The 17,036-nt window shown below is 43.5% G+C and overlaps 1 protein-coding gene across 1 annotated transcript in view; it reads right to left on the reverse strand.

Annotated features, from left to right (window-relative positions):
* The window catches only part of HECW1 (HECT, C2 and WW domain containing E3 ubiquitin protein ligase 1), a 483,654-nt gene that overhangs the window by 23,495 nt on the left and 443,123 nt on the right, over positions 1–17,036 (reverse strand). The window contains exons 24-25 of the mRNA XM_055590733.1: positions 2,302–2,400; positions 1,508–1,637 (exon numbers count right to left, since the gene is read on the reverse strand). Coding sequence (XP_055446708.1) covers positions 1,508–1,637; positions 2,302–2,400 — 229 coding nt within the window. The remainder of the gene's footprint in view (positions 1–1,507; positions 1,638–2,301; positions 2,401–17,036) is intronic.

Consider the following 17,036-nt stretch of genomic DNA (forward strand, 5'->3'; position numbering starts at 1 on the left):
CACTAACATTTTCCAGGACCTGAACAAGATTCTTGATTGAGATGCGGGTGTTGGGTGGTCTGCAAGGTTCAGTGGGTAACTCTCACCCATAGATTCAGCACCCTGCCCAGTCATGAAGGTACTTATAAAGTATCCCAGCTTACTTCTTACAGCATTCCATTACAAAAATTACACGTCATAGGCTTTTGAATCTCTTGCAAATGATGTTCAAAAAACCTTAATTGTTAAATCTGCTCAGGCTATCAGGCTGGTCTGATAAAACTATAAGCCAGACGATTCAACGTTATATAAACACTGGAAGAAAAAAAATGGGAAGCTTCTCATATAAAATACTATTGTGATACATTTTGGAGGAGTAAATATCTGGATGCTAGAGATAAAAAGTATTGTTGTAGCTGCACAGATAGGAGAAATATCTTACAGATATATTGCACATTTTACAAAAATGCTTTCTGATCCACTGTCACATTTGATTTTCAAAAAACTCAATAAACTAGATCCATGTCAAAATGAGAAAAGAAGACATGAGTAATTTTAATAAAGGCTGCTGCTGCTGCTGCTAAGTCGCTTCAGTCGTGTCCGACTCTGTGCGACCCCATAGACGGCAGCCCACCAGGCTCCCCCATCCCTGGGATTCTCCAGGCAAGAACACTGGACTGGGTTGCCATTTCCTTCTCCAATGCATGAAAGTCAAAAGTAAAAGTGAGGTCGCTCAGTCGTATCCGACCCTCAGCGACCCCATGGACTGCAGCCTACCAGGCTTCTCCATCCATAGGATTTTCCAGGCAAGAGTACTGGAGTGGGGTGCCATTACCTTCCCTTAATAAAGGCAGTAGTTCTCAAAGAATTATATTTTGTTTTTTTTTTCCAAAGAATTATATTTTGAATGAATGACAGTCCTTGTTTTTAAACACAAAATCCCACTACTATATGATCCAACAATCCCACTTCTGAGTATATATCCCAAAGAATTTAAAGCAGGGACTTGAACAGAGATTTGCATATCTATGTTCATACCAGCATTATCCACAATACTCAAAAGGTGGAGGCAACCTAGGTGTCCATCAACTGATGAATAGCTAAACAAAATATGGTATTTAAATGCTATGGAATATTATTCAGCCCTAGAAAAGAAGGCAGTCCTGTCACATGGTAAAACATGGATGGACCCTGAAGATACTATGCCGAGTGAAATAAGCTGATCACAAAAAGACAAACACTGTATGAGTCCACTGAATATGAGATACTTAGAGCAGACAAGTTCTTGGAAAGAAAAGTGGGGTGTTTCCAGGGACTGGGAAGGCGGGAAAACAGGGAGCTATTATTTAATGGACATGGTTTCAGTTTTTCAAGATGCAGACCTTCTGGAGATGGGTTGTATAACACATGAATCTACTTAACCACACTGAATGAACTGTAAACCTGGTTAGGATGGTAAATTTCATATCATGCAATTTTTCCATAACGAGACTCAAAATGTCTTTTCCAAGCCCCGCATCTCACAAACCTGGCCAAAAACCTCTTCATTAACTGTGAACGTGAGGTCGAGGATGTCTGTGATATTGTTGTCCTTCATCCATTGCAAGCTCTGGTGGAATTCCTCATCTAGATATTCCAGGTCACTCAAATCACAGGGTCTGGGTCCATTCAAAGGGAGAAAGGCAAACAGATTGTTTCAGTAAACACCTACTCAGACCTCATGCCAAAATATGGTTATATCACTCTAGGCTAAAGTAACACAGGTGTATTTTAGTGATTTGATACTTTTGAATACATCCATGAACCTTTAGTTTATTCAGTAATTGGAAAAGAAAGTATTAAAATGTTTAAAATAACAAACACAAAACAATTATTGACTCAAGGACTCTCCATGGCCATTGGAGAAGAGTATCATTTAAAAATAACCAAGTTATGCATCAATTTTTTTCTTTTATCCTATTCTGCCTTTATTGAGATATAATTGACAGACAGCACTGTATAAGTTTAGAGTGCACAGCATAATGATTTACATACAGGGACAGATCAGCTCTACTTAATAGTTTCATACAATGCTTGTAATGCTACTATAATTATTTATATAAACTGATTTATATCTGGTATATGATGTTCTCTTATGCTTATATAAAATCTCCAAATGTCTTTTTACTGGACTAAAAGGTTTATGTGCTAGCTTAAGCACTCATAAAAGTAAACCACCATAAACCTAACAGGAATGAGCAGGGAAAACAGTGACAAAAGGGCCAGAGGAGTCAGGGAGGTCGGTGCCTCTGGTCCTGCAGGCAGGGCTGGGGGGACACTTACAGTCTCAGGAGCGCCTTATAGAAGGGTCTTGTGAAGAAAGCATCCAGAAGGTACTGATGGATCAGAGCCAGGCCTAGGATTCGACCACTGAACCTGAACCTAGAACGCAGATAAGGCAGAGCCATGTATTGTTAGTTGATGTGTTTCTTTGTAGTATTCATCTTAAGCCACTTCAAAAACTTGCCAAGTGATGACACAAGAGAGGCACCCATTCTTTTTATTCTTTACCATGAACAATGGCTATGAACTTGGTATGTACGAAATGAACATACCTCCTCAAGTAACCGAATAGAGTCATTTTACTGGAATCCTCTTCTCAGACCTGACTGTATAAGGACCCAAGAGAAGAAAAAGAGCTGATGAAGGGGAATTCAGACAAACAGCCAGCATTGAACCTGAGGATCTGAACCCAAGGATATGGAAAGTTTTTTGGACCATGCATTCTTACCCATTCAAGCATTCTATAGATACCACCCGAAGGTCTCATGTGTGCCTGACCCTATGCTGGAAGGTGGGGGAATTGAACGTGACTCACATATGGAGATCATGCTCATGGTCAGAGAGGTGAGGTATGTGGGATCCCAGTGTGGTAAGCGGTCATGGCCACAGGACCTACATGGAGCCTACATGGCCACACATGAAGAACAAGGTCTCTGCTGGGAGGAACTGGTTGCATAGACCTGGCCACCTCCAGATATAAGGGCCTTCACTGATTTAAATCCTTGTTGGAGCAAATAGTTTTCTGGCATTTTTTTGCAGGCAACCTGCCTAGCTGCATGCTGCAGCTCCTAAGAGCTGGGTCCCATTGTTGCCCTGTTCCTAAATCAGCTTCCCTCTGTCTGGTCAAGCCCACTGGCTCCCTCACCCTGGGTACTGCCCATCTCTGGTACCTATGTTCAGAGACCTAAGGGGGTCTTTTCTGTCTCTTCCTATCTGACTAGATTTTCACCTAAACACAGTCTTAGCTGTGACTTTTCTCAGATCCTCTGTTGGAATTTCCAACTAACCCATCTCCACAACCTTTCATGAGGCTCTTAGACTAAAAAGACTTTGTACTCTGTAACTGCTATGAAAAGGGTTTAAATGAATAGATCATAAGATCCTGTAATAAGTGCAATCATAAATAACACTTCACATAGCCATCTTTAAAGTAGTCTATTCTTTTTGCATGAAAGTGAAGTTGCTCAGTCGTGTCTAACTCTTTGCAACCTTATGGACTATAGCCCACCAGGCTCCTCCATTCTTTTTGCATGAAATAACATGCAAATATCATTGGCTCTGGAGAGACAAGAAGTGAGCAGAACCTGAGTGCAGGTGCTATCGGGGCACTGTGGATGCGGAGGCCCATGGACCAGATGAACCGCTTATAGTCCTTGAGGCCAGACTGTGCCATCTGTATTGCATCCCCTGGTGGCCTTTCCTCATTTCCCAATAACTGACGGGTCTCCAACCTGGCGGCTACAGTCCTGCGTCTAAAAGCACTGTTCACTCCTACTCCATGCAGGCTTATCCACTCTAATGGACTCTGGGGCATCACAGCTGATGCTCCTAACATGATGTGGGGCTGTGGCCATGTGTGGGAATTGGCAACACCGCCCAATGTGGGAAGAGAGCAAATGCCTGCCAAGAACCTGCCTCCCTTAGAGGTGGCTCCGGAAGGCCTAATAAAGAGAAATGGTAATCTCAGCGGGCAGAAAGTGTCTACAGAAATGGAGCAGATTAAAAATATTACATGAAAATACTTTCAACTCAATGTTAAAAAATGGACAATCTCAATAAACTGTAAATTCTCCAGCAAAATATACATTATTCTAATCTATTTAAGAAAAAGTAAGAACGTAAATAGACAAATAACCATAGTATAAACTATGTCTCAAAACTTTGAGGAAAAAGGACTATATCCTTATAAGGATATATCCTATATTAAATATCTGGGGTGAAAATACCCCAACTATAAGGATATCCTATATCTATAGGGATATCCTTATATCTATATGATATATATAGATACAGGATATATAGGATATATATATCCTAGATCTATATATAGATATCTATATCTATATCTATCCTAGATATCTCTCTCTCTATATATAGATATCTATATATCTATATATATAGAGATCTAGGATATATATAGATATAGATATATCCTAGGATATATATCCTAGATATATATAGATCTAGGATATATATAGATACAGATATATATATATATAGATCTAGGATATATATATATATATATATCCTATATCTATAGGATATCCTTATAGTTGGGGTATTTTCACCCCAAATATTTAAATAGCTCCAGAAACCAGAAAATGGTAGAAAACTTAATTCATCATTATGAACTACCATAATCACAAAATACAATCTGGAAAAGAGCAAAGGAAAGAAAACTAAAGATACTGAACTCACACGCTAAAAAATCATAAGTAAAACACAAGAAAAAGTACCAGTCCATTCCCTGAATAATGCCAAATGATTTAGGATGCTTGATTCTAGGAAACTAAGGACAGTTTATTACTAGGCATTCCATCATTGAAATTAATTTTAACATCAAAAGACAAAAATCATATGGTTTTTTCTTTCCTTTCTTTTTTTTTGGTTAGAAGCTAAAAATTTCTTGAAAAGATCCACCATTAATTTCCTTGAAGAAAAATAAAAATTTCATAGTAAACCAAGAGTAGAAAAATGTTTCCTTACATTATAAAGGATATTGATCTCAGCATCATATAGATAAAGATATAGAAGGACAATAAAGATATAGAAGGAATGTTGGTTATCACCATCCTTCACAATGTTCTATCAGTTCTAGTCACTGTAGTTTGCTACAAGTGAAAAATGGGAAACATATTAAAAATAACTTTTATGGAATGCCTATCAGACCAACACAGATCATGTTATCTCACTGATTCTTCTAACAGCTCTATTTATGACTGTGGCTGTCTTCATTCCACCAGAAATCACAGGTCAATAATTAGCACTGGGGAAGTGGCACAGCGAGGACACTGACCCATGTCTGACTGTTGCCAGACCAAGTCTTTTCCTTTGTGCCCATTTTGAGAAGCCACAGGGCAGCAAAATTCATCCTCTGGTCCAGGGGCTGGGCTGCCCACTGTGTGACCTTGTGCCAACAGTTAACCACCTATTCTTCATTACCTTTTCTGGAAAACAGCATTCTTCAAGTGATAGCTATTATTATTTTATGCTAGCTTCCAACACCTCCTTATGATCATTAGAAGGGGGAATTTGTTACAAAGTTCTGGTGGTGTCTCAAGAAATCCAGGGTCAGGAATGCAGTTGAGCTCAGATACTGGGGTGACTCCACCCTCATCCGAAGTCTCCCTTTTGTTCCTTTCTGTGGACATCTGCTTCTTTCTTCTCTCCCACTGCCAACACTGCTAATGTTTTTCAGCTTGGAGTTCAAGCCTCCAGAGTGACCAACTTGACTTTCATTGACCTAGGTTCAGATTTCCAGCATAATTTCCTGATTGTCCAACTCAGGTTGGATGCCCACCATGGACCAAACCTGAAAGTAGGGTCTGGTGAGGAGAGCTCAGAGCTGGGTTCAGCACTTTACAGCCAGGATCACCATGGCTCGCCTCTCAACCAGGGGCTGGGATCAGATGGAGGGAGGCAGATGGGGCTGTTTTTAGCAAAGGGGGCTGCAACACAGACCACCCATTGAGAATTGTTTATCTGCTTTGAATGGGGTTGGGCATAGATGGAATTTCTAAAGACAAAATTATATTGGTTTCACAGGCTGATGGGAGCAACTAGTAGGTCCTCGATATTTTTTCATAGCTGTGCAAGCAATCTATGATAATGTGGTTTGGCTTTATATAAACACAGACAGGATGGCTTGCAGCCAGTCAAGTATATACAGTAAAATATATTCCACAGAGATGAACTATGATCTGGGACGTGTTTGTATAAGCACACTGCAGGGACTGTACAATTCAAATCCAAACAACAGCTTAGAAGGCAGAGATTGGAATGGCAAACCATTCCAGGTTGATGAATTGCCTTGACAATCTCACGAACAAGAAAACATCTTTCAGGGCTTGTACATCTCCTTTGTCTCACCCAGCCTGGACAACTACTTGCCGGGAGATTGATTGTGTCTGGTGTCAACACAGGTTGGTAATGTGTAGGAATTAGGAGATGGAAAGAAAGTCCTTTTCCTTAGACTTTAGATTGATTATTAGAGAAACTATCCAGATAATTTAAGCAAAAAATACCCCCAAAGTTCTGTTTTGATCTAAGTTACTAGGCACAAATTAAGAGTTCTAAGGATCAATGAAAGGGAGTCCCTACAGAAGGAGCAGCCTCTTCCTCCCCAGTGCATGGAGGGCATGTGTTATTTTATTTATCCAGGCTCCAGGGTCTCCAGTTCAAGAGCCCCCTTCCACCATCCATGTGAACCTGCAGGGCCGTAGCCACCCCTTCCTCTCAGGGGACCCATGGGGGGTCTTCTCTGAGGCTGCAGGCCAGTCCTGCTCCTGGTGTGGTACCACTCCTCCTTTGTCATGGGCTGCCATTCCTAAAGGCACACTGAGCTCAGCACACCCCCAAGGATGGTTACTGAGCTGCAGGCTCTGGCACCGCTGCCACCGGCCCCCAGGCTGCTGCCCAAGACGTGCTCTTCAGAGTGGCCTGGGCTCATTTCTGTAGGGCCAGTAGGGAAACAGCTCCCCTGTGTCGACCTGCTCGGGTCGGAGGGGCCTCACGGCAGAGTTGCTGGGCCCCTGAGGGTTTTACGGGGCCACTCCCTCTCCTTTCATCCTGAGGCTGAAAAAGTCATGGAGCACTAAGGGGCACCTAACCCCACGCATTCACATCTGAACCTCAGTGCTGCTGGCCACTTGTTGGGTGGCTCTTCTGCTTCTCTTGGATCACATCACTTCTGAAACCCCAGATGCCCTGCTTGCAGTGTGCCTCCTGTTGGCCCCCACTCCTTCCTAAGCATGTGGGATGTGCCCACAGGGTCTGATTCCAGTGATGGGCACTATACCGCTTCTCTTCACTGGACAGGCCTCAGCTATCAGGTAAATCAGCAGATACACGCACATATGACGTGGAGGACATGAGGAGACAAGGCTGTCCCCCAACTGCAGGTCCCAGGCATGTCTAAATCCACATGCCAGCTATGCCAGGCTGGGTCTCACTGTGACCGTCCCCTGGTACTAGATGGTGGGGCTCAGCCTTTCCTCCATCCTAACTGCCTGAAGAATACGACACCCTGGAGGGTCAAAAATGAGGCCTCTCTCCATCAGTAATCCTCAAGGCGGGGGATGGAGGAAGAGAATGTTTTCCTCTAGCTCCCTCTTGGTGTCACATGAAAACTCCCTAGGACATTCTGATTTGCCATCACCTTAAGGTGTGTTACTGACTTAAAGAAACACACGAGCCATTTTTTTCTATTTATTTACTGATCAGAGATGATTTCACAGAAACCCATTTGGACCTAAGACATCACAATTAGATGATCGTATAGCAAAATACCACCAACCCCATATTTAATAGGAAAAAACTCCTCTACCGATAGTCAGTCAAACACGGGTCTTGTGAGAAGGCCTGGTCTGTCTTTCTTCAGGGCAGGAACATGGGCAGCTCACAGCTTGATTTCTGAACCCAACCCCACCCACCCTGTGGCTTGCAGAAACATGAAGTTCTTTTCAAATCCTTGGTTTTCAATACACTGCAAGTTTTCATTTTTGGTATCACCAATCCTTACCTTCTTGTCAAAGAAAAATAATAGAATTGGGTATTTTTTAGTACAAAGGAAAATATAAGCAACATAGACAATATCAATAAAAATGCATCAACTCCATCTCCTGAAGCAACATCCTTGACCCTGGTGGGTCCTTCCCCGAGAGTATCAGTGGTGACCACACACATGCTTTTGAAAATGGAGTCTCCTTCCCACTCTTGTTTCTCTAAAGCTTCATTTCACACCACAGCCCAGCCTAGAGAGCCTCACATATCTGCAAACACAGGTTTACATCATCCAATTTAAATGAACTCCAAAGTATTTCATTTTTATGAATGTCCTGTGCTTGGTTTAGCCCCTCCCATTCTGATGCACACCTAACTGGTTTTCATCTTTACCCGTCTGCTCACAGGTATTGGAGCAGGGACAGCATACAGCCAGTCAACTCTGGGACCACGGGAGAAACTCTGAAATGGGCAGATGTCACTCTTTAAGCAGTCTCATCAGCACCTCACCAGACATCTGAGAGATGAACTTGAGTTACCTCTGATAAGCAACTGCAGCCACTCTGAGCTTTCCTAACAATGCTGAGGGAGATCATGGCAGCAGATCTGAAAGCAACCAATGTTACTGGCAAGGGTTTATCTCACTTCCATCTGAGTTTTGTACATTGTAGTGAGTGTTCAAAGGCAATGGAGTTTCACCCATTTCTAGCACATCTTCTCACATGGCTTAAAAGGCCCAGCAAAGACATGACTCTCCCCTTGAGTGAATTACTGTTGATTCATTACTCTTTGGGCAGTTTGCCAGCAATCCAAGAAAGGCAGTGTGGTGGTGAGGACAAAGTTGAAAGTTCTGGTATCAGGCTGTCTCGGTTTAACACTTCTGACCTGTGTGACTTTGGGGAAGCTGCTTACCATCCCCGAGCCTCAGTTTGCTCATCCGCATATGGGATCATACTAGCATCTACAGTACAGGGCAACTGCTGAAAGACTTCCCACTAGGAGAGTCAGCCTACTTGGGTGTTCATTCAGAGATGGCATGTCTGATCCCTTTCCCAGGCTCAGGACCCTAGACTACACATCCAGGCCTGACTGAAGGATGAGAATACGGATTGGACCAGAGGACTAGCCTGCATGTTCCTGCTGTTGCAGGACTGCAAACTTTTGCTTTGTACTTTTCAGTACAAACCTACTGAAAATTTTTGAAGCACCGTTTGAAGTCTGCTCAATGAAGCGAATTATTCACATTTCTTAAATCTGGAGTAGGTCTCTATTCAGAAAGATGTACAGAAAGATCAAACTGCAGAGATTTGAGGTCACTGAGTCAATGGATGGATGTGATGAATGTTTTACCCCCAGAAGCTGAACTAGCAGGTCTCTCCCTCCCTTTCTCTCCTCTGTCTGTCTCTCTAACAAAACTTTGTGTGGAAACATGTTTTAGCAGGAGGTAGGATGTAATGATTTCACGGTGTACTTTTCAACTGATTGTTTAAACAAAAGCAGTTTGCATAATGGCAAAGAATTCAGGATGTTTGGGAGAGGAATTTCTTGTTCACAGATCAGATTTATGGAAGGGGAAGTAGTACGGTTTGCCAAGTGAAGAAAATAAAAGGCCTAATTACACAACAGTATAAATCAACTATACTTCAATAAAATTTTATAGAAATACCAAATTACTCTGGAAGGACATTCTGGATAGTGCAGCAAAACCCTTTTAAAAGGCTTCTCATTAATCCTCTTATATGAAAGCGATATAAAAAGGGAATGACACCCTCAAAACAGTGCCCAGGCAACAATTCAAGTCTGAAAGGTTCTGCTATGGTCTTTCTGGTTTGAACCTCTGGCATTAATCTTTGCCCTGTAACAATTATCCCACAGTGTCTCTAGGTTCCGGTGACCCTTTTAGGGTTTTCTTGACCTGTAAGCTATCAATCTCTCTTTGCATGACTCAGCATCAGAGATACTTCCTGTACCAGCTTCAAAGCTGGCCCCATCTCCTGGCCTTCCTGCCTGGAAAGGGCATCAGATAGTTTTGGGTTGGCCAAAGGGTTTGTTCAGGTTTTTCCACAAGATCTTATGGAAAACCTGAACGAACTTTTTGACCAACCCAATGTATTAGGGAACTGGAAAGAGCTGGACACTTGGTGATAGCGTGCTTGGTTCTTGCTTCCCTTGAGGAAGAGGTGAGGGGCTGGGGCAGATATAAGAACAGCTGGCAGGACTCTGAGGTCTGCTCAAAAGCTGGCACACAGTCTGCAGACTCTGGTGGTCTCTTCCAAACACCACATCATCTTCTGGAGCGCAAACAACTGTCAGAACCAGCACTGCACCGGCAAATCCCAGGGGCTCAAAAGTATTTTGTTGTTACTGAATGAAACCTGAGGGCTGCTAAAACTGCCCCGGGCCTGAATGCCCCCTAGGCACCACCACAATGGCTGCCTCCCAAGCTATGACTCTGCAACTACGCCCACACTGTGCATGGTCTACCTCCTGCAGACTGATGGCTGAGTTCCAGAAGGTTCTCTTCACAGCAGTCATGTTTTCCATTCCTGTTCCTTTTGGGTTCTTCCCCCATCACTGCTCCCTGGCAACGGACCAAGATTTGCAGGGGTTAAAGTCCTTTAAGAGATCCCAGAGGTTCTCAAAAGAACAGAGCCAGTTCCTCGACTGTAGCACAGTCGACATTTACTGCCCAGTGCCCTGCAGGGTGTTTCGCACAACCCCTGGCCTCTGCCACTAGATTCCAGTGCCATCCATCCCCTCAAAGTTGTGATCACCAAAACTGCCCCCAGATGTTGCCAGATGTCTGCTGAGGGGTATGGGACAAAACCACCCTCTTCAGGGCAGGATATCCTAATAGGTGATCACAGTCCCCTTTGTGACACATGGCACCGCTTGCCTCTCCTGGGCTCTCTGAGGCAATGAAGGTCTCAATCCCCAGGCTTTGTGCTCCACTCTGAGCAGTTTTCATCACTCCCTGGATCTCTTAAGTGTGCCTTCCTACTCCACTAAACATCATTTTATTGATATTTTCTTTTTTTGATATTTTTATTTTTGGATACACTGCACAGCTTGAGAGATCTTAGTTCCCCAAGCAGGGATGGAAGCAATGCTCTCTGCAGCAGAAGCATGGAGTCCTAACTGCTGCACCTCCAGGGAAGTCCTCCAAACATCATTTTAGACTCCCACCTAGAACTCAGATATGCAGATGACACCACCCTTATGGCAGAAAGTGAAGAGGAACTCAAAAGCCTCTTGATGAAAGTGAAAGTGGAGAGTGAAAAAGTTGGCTTAAAGCTCAACATTCAGAAAACGAAGATCATGGCATCTGGTCCCATCACTTCATGGGAAATAGATGGGGAAACAGTGTCAGACTTTATTTTTCTGGGCTCCAAAATCACTACAGATGGTGACTGCAGCCATGAAATTAAAAGACGCTTACTCCTTGGAAGGAAAGTTATGACCAACCTAGATAGCATATTCAAAAGCAGAGACATTACTTTGCCAACAAAGGTTCGTCTAGTCAAGGCTATGGTTTTTCCTGTGGTCATGTATGGATGCGAGAGTTGGACTGTGAAGAAGGCTGAGCGCCAAAGAATTGATGCCTTTGAACTGTGGTGTTGGAGAAGACTCTTGAGAGTCCCTTGGACTGCAAGAAGATCCAACCAGTCCATTGTGAAGGAGATCAGCCCTGGGATTTCTTTGGAAGGAATGATGCTAAAGCTGAAACTCCAGTACTTTGGCCACCTCATGCAAAGAGTTGACTCATTGGAAAAGACTCTGATGCTGGGAGGGATTGGGGGCAGGAGGAGAAGGGGACGACAGAGGATGAGATGGCTGGATGGCATCACTGACTCAATGGACGTAAGTCTGAGTGAACTCCGGGAGTTGGTGATGGACAGGGAGGCCTGGCATGCTGCAATTCATGGGGTTGCAAATGACTGAGCGACTGATCTGATCTGACCTAGAACTTGGGTTCTAGGTCTACAACTCTCTTGGGAAAAGGACAGGAGGGGAGGATAACTCCTTCCAAGTGTACCAGATTATGTCATCCTTTCTGAGGCAATGATGTCTGACCTGAGTGAGCCCCCAGGAGAAGGAGCAGTACAAGCTAGGGGGAAACAATGCCTGGGGTGGGAACATGTATGGTTTGTCTGAATAACTGTAAAGAGGGCACAAGGACTGGATGCTGGAGAGAGAAAGAGAGGATGGGAGAACATGAATCTGTAGAGATTCCCCAGGCCGCAGAACATGCAGATTTGGGCAGGCATGGGAAGGACTGTGGAGTCCATCCAGAGTGTGATGGGAATCCATCACAGGTTTCCCATAGGGTCCACAGGATGAACTGACTTATGCTGGGAATAACCCCTCTGGATCCTGCATGAAGAGAGGTGAGGCTGTCAAGCATGGGAGAAGAGAGGCCAGTTTGGAGGCTCCTGCAGTCATCCAGGTGGGAGGTGATGGCAGTGTAGACTGGGGTGGTGGGGGTGGAGGTGATGAGGTCACTTTGGGGATATATTTTCATGACAGGGCCGAGAGGATGTGCTGATGGCTTGGATGAGAGATGTGAGAAAAAGACAGGCATCAAAGACAGTCCATGGTGTTGGGCCAGAGCGATTGTGCAGATGGTGGTACCATACTGAGATGGGAAACACCAGAGAAGAGAAGGTGTAGAAGAGAAACCGGAGAGTTCTTTAATAGGTCTAAACTTAGACCTATTAAGTTTGTGATGCCTATTAAATATTGGGGTGGAGCTGTTGAGTGGGCAGTTTTACCAATTAGTCAGGATTTCTAGGAACAGGGCCAGGCTGTGGATGTTAATGTGGAGCAATCAGGGTAGCGATGGATGGAGCGACATGAATTCATGAAGTTGGATGAGACCACCTTGGAAGTGCATGCAAATGGAGCAGTGGACCAAGGGTTGAACCTTAAACAATGAAACATCCAGGGATCTGTAAGATGAGGAGTGATGATAAAGTAAACTGAGCAGGAACAGGCGATGAGTAATGAGAAGAACCTAGGACTGTGGAGCCTGTTCAGGAAGGAGGCAGAGACTGACTGTCAAATGCCTCTGAGATCACATAATAGGAGGTCTGAGAGTCGCCCACTGGATTAGGTAACCTCGATGAGAGCAGGAAAGGGGAAGAAAAGCTGGACCGAATGGCAGAAGAGAAAGCAGAGCAAGTTAGCACAGATAACTCTTTGTAGGAATGCTTCTTTAAAGTGGAGCAGTGAACCAAAGTGATATGTGGAGGGTGTGACATCAAAGAAGGCTTGGATTGCTTTTAAATGCATTTTTAATTCCAACAAATTTACTGAGTGCCTCCTATGTGCCAGGTGCATGCAAAGATATGAAGGCAAACGTTCATTCCAAAAAGTGTACATGTCAGGAAGGTGGAGAGAACTAACAATGCAGCATTTCATTACCATGTAAATAACACGTGCTGTAGAAGAGTGCACAGAATGTGTGCAAATCCAGAGAAGGGAGACTTAGTTGACTTGGGAGGGATTAAATCCAGGCAGGCTTCCCAGAGGAGGTGGTGACTGAGGTGACCTTTGAAGAATGAGTAGAAGGCTGCTTCAGAAGGCAAGGAAGGGCTTTCCAAGAAAATAAGATCATATAAAGAAAGAGGCAGGCACAGAACAGAATGTGTTTAGGACAGCAAGACATTCAAGATGACTAGAACAGAAAGAGGAAGAAGGGGCAAGATTATGCTGAAGAAAGAGGAAGCGGGAGATCCTGGGAGGTCTTATTTTCCAGGCCAACCTGTTCAGCTTTTAAACTGTTAGAGGATGGGGTTAAGCAAGGGTTTGGCATTTTACAGAAATCTACCTGCAGCCATGTGAGGGATAGATTTGAAAATGGGACACATTGGAGGGCATTACAGTACGTCCAGATAATTGTGAGGAACATCTTGAAGGGAAACTTGATAAGACAAGAAGCTTTATTTGAGTAGAAAGAGAAGGATGACAGGAAGTGGCTCCTGGGAGAGATTAGATGTTAACTTGGAGGAGGATCAAGTGACGATGTTAAGTAAGAGTTTGAAACTCAACAGAGAAATCAGGATAAACACACAGATTTAAAATTCATAGTTTGGACACAGAATAAAGTTTATAAAACAGCAAACTTTGATTTAACTGCTGTTTGTTGCTGTTGTTGTTCAGTTGCTAAGTGAAGTTTGACTCTTTGTGACCCCTTGGAATGCAGCACACCACACTCTCCTGTTCTCGCTATCTCCCAGAGTTTGCTCAGATTCAAGTCCACTGAGTCAGTGAAGCTATCTAACCATCTCATCCTCTGCTGTCCTCTTCTCCTTTTGCCTTTAATATTTCCCAGCATCAGGGTCTTTTCAATGAGTCAGTTATTTACATCAGGTGGTCAAAATGTTGGAACTTCAGCTTCAGCATCAGCCCTTCCGGTTAATATTCAGGGTTGATTTCCTTTAGGATTGACTGGTTTGATCTCTATGTAGTCCAGGGGACTCTCTAGGGTCTTCTCCAGCACCACAATTCAAAAGCATCAATTCTTCAGGCCTCAGCCTTCTTTATGGTTCAACTCTCATATCCATACATGGCTACTGGGAAAATTGTAGCTTTGACTATACAGATCTTTGTTGGCAAAATAATATCTCTGATTTTTAATATGCTGTCAAGGTTTGTCATAGCTTGCCTTCCAAGGAACAAGCATCTTTTAATTTCATGGCTGCAGCCACTGTCCACAGTGATTTTGGAGCCCAAGAAAATAAAATCTGTCACTGTTTCCACTTTTTCCCCTTCTATTCACCATGAAGTGATGGCACCGGATGCCACGATATTTGTTTTTTCAATGTTGAGTTTTAAGCCTACTTTTTCACTTTTCTCTTTCACCTTCATCAAGAGGCTCTTTAGTTCCTCTTCACTTTATGCCATTAGAGTGATATCATTTGCATATCTGACGTTGCTATTCTCATATTGCTAAATGCTATTCTATATCAGTACTCTTGCCTGGAAAATCCTATGGACGGAGGAGCCTGGTAGGCTGCAGTCCATGGGGTCGCTAAGAGTCGGACACAACTGAGTGACATGACTTTCACTTTTCACTTTCATGCATTGGAGAAGGAAATGGCAACCCACTCCAGTGTTCTTGCCTGGAGAATCCCAGGGACGGGGGAGCCTGGTGGGCTGCCGTCTATGGGGTCGCACAGAGTCAGACACGACTAAAGTGACTTAGCAATTCTATATCTGAGGTTGTTCTCCTGGCAATCTTGACTCCGGCTTCTGATTCATCCAGCTTGGCATTTTGCATGATGTACTCTGCAGTATATTATGTAAAATTATGTCTTTCCATCTATGTGTCTGTCTGTTCACTTGTCCATCCATCTATCCATTCATCCAACTATCCATCTATCCATCTAATAAAATAGCATGGAAGGACTTAAGTCAAAATATTAATAGCACTTATTTCTGTGTGGAATATTTCCTCATGTCCATTAAGTTTTTTACAATGGATGTTGACTACTGATAAAGTTATAAATATTTACATATAGTAGCGATAAAAGGAAAACTAGAAGTTCTTGGTGTCTCAGGATCTAAGGGAGCAGACTTCCAGAGAATTCTAGGTAGGAGTTCATATCTACTGCAGTGATGTTTCCATTAAGGTAGGGAGGGATAATAGTCCCCTAAGTTTGTGACCAGTGGGTGTCTACTGCTCAAAGAAAGAGCGATTTCAGTGCTGAATACTTAAGTCAGATTTTAGTAGGTGAAGTAGAGGATGAGGGAAAGGAGCTGTAAGCAGGGGGAGAGGGTAAAGTATAAAGATGGAGGAGAAGGATAAAACTCCAGGAGCAGGGTGTGGAGGAGTTGGGGACAAATGGGTCCAGAGGCTCAGTGGAGGGATCTGCCTGGAACTGGAGGAGGGCAATGCAGGGACAGTGCCAGGGTTGGGGGTATTTGTAATTGTGGTGGGAAATTGAGGTGGTCCTCCTCAGTGCTTCCATGTCTGCAAGATCTGAAGTCATCTTCTCAAAGTGAAGGAATCTGGTTGGTTGAGGCTTTCAAGACAGGGAACGAAAGATGCATCAAAGGACTGGTGAGCTTGGCTGTAGAACCTGCCGAGGTCAGAGAGTATGATTTAGGATTGTACTGTCTCTCAGGGTCACCTCCTTTGATCCGATACTAGAGGCGCAGGAAACAGCTCCGGCCCCGAACGTGGAAGAGTGAGTTACATATTGCTCCAATGTGGCGTTTAGCCCATCAGATGGAGTGTAAGCACGGAGGGGAGAGGGAATTGTGTTCAGGGACAGGAGGCACGCAGGAGGCCTGGGGTGAAGGAAGCCATGCCAGATGGGCAGCGGATGGTGAATTTGAGGTGCAAATGAACTTGGTGAGCAGCTGTGGTAAGGGGAGGAGGTGGGAGCACTGGCTGTGGAATGATTGATGTAGGGATTTTATAGTTTCAGTTTCAGATATGGCACAGTTTTGGGTGATAATGAGCTTGGGAAGGCCATTGTGGGAGCAGGTGGCTGGAGTGGAATGTAGGTCAAGGCCACTGGGGTTAGGAAACTTAGGTCTATTATTTTTTCTGTTGTTGTTAAATCCAAACTAGTATGTATTTGTTTTGTCTTTTTTTAAAAAACTTTAATTGACGTATAGTTGATTTACAATATTGTCTAAGTTTCAGGTGTATAGCACATTGATTCAGTTGCACACATATATGTATGTATGCATATATTCTTTTCTAGATTCTTTTTCCTTATAGGTTATTACATATTATTATTGAATATAGTTCCCTGTGCTGTACAGTAGGAAGTTAGGTCTATTCTTTATACCTTTAATTCGGATGATATTTCAAGGAATGGATAAAGGATTGCCTCCCTCATGCCCTCTCAAACTGTTTAAATATTGCTTGATTTATGTTTGGCTCTCCTAGCTTCCCTTTGTGTGGAAACAGCATTGCAAATTAGCTGAGAAAATCTGAAGTTTTCTTCATCTGTCATGAAAAAGATGCCAACACAAGATAATGACAGGATATGACCTTC

The sequence above is a fragment of the Bubalus kerabau genome, chromosome 8, assembly GCF_029407905.1.
Source record: "Bubalus kerabau isolate K-KA32 ecotype Philippines breed swamp buffalo chromosome 8, PCC_UOA_SB_1v2, whole genome shotgun sequence".
Classification (NCBI taxonomy): Eukaryota; Metazoa; Chordata; class Mammalia; order Artiodactyla; family Bovidae; genus Bubalus; species Bubalus kerabau.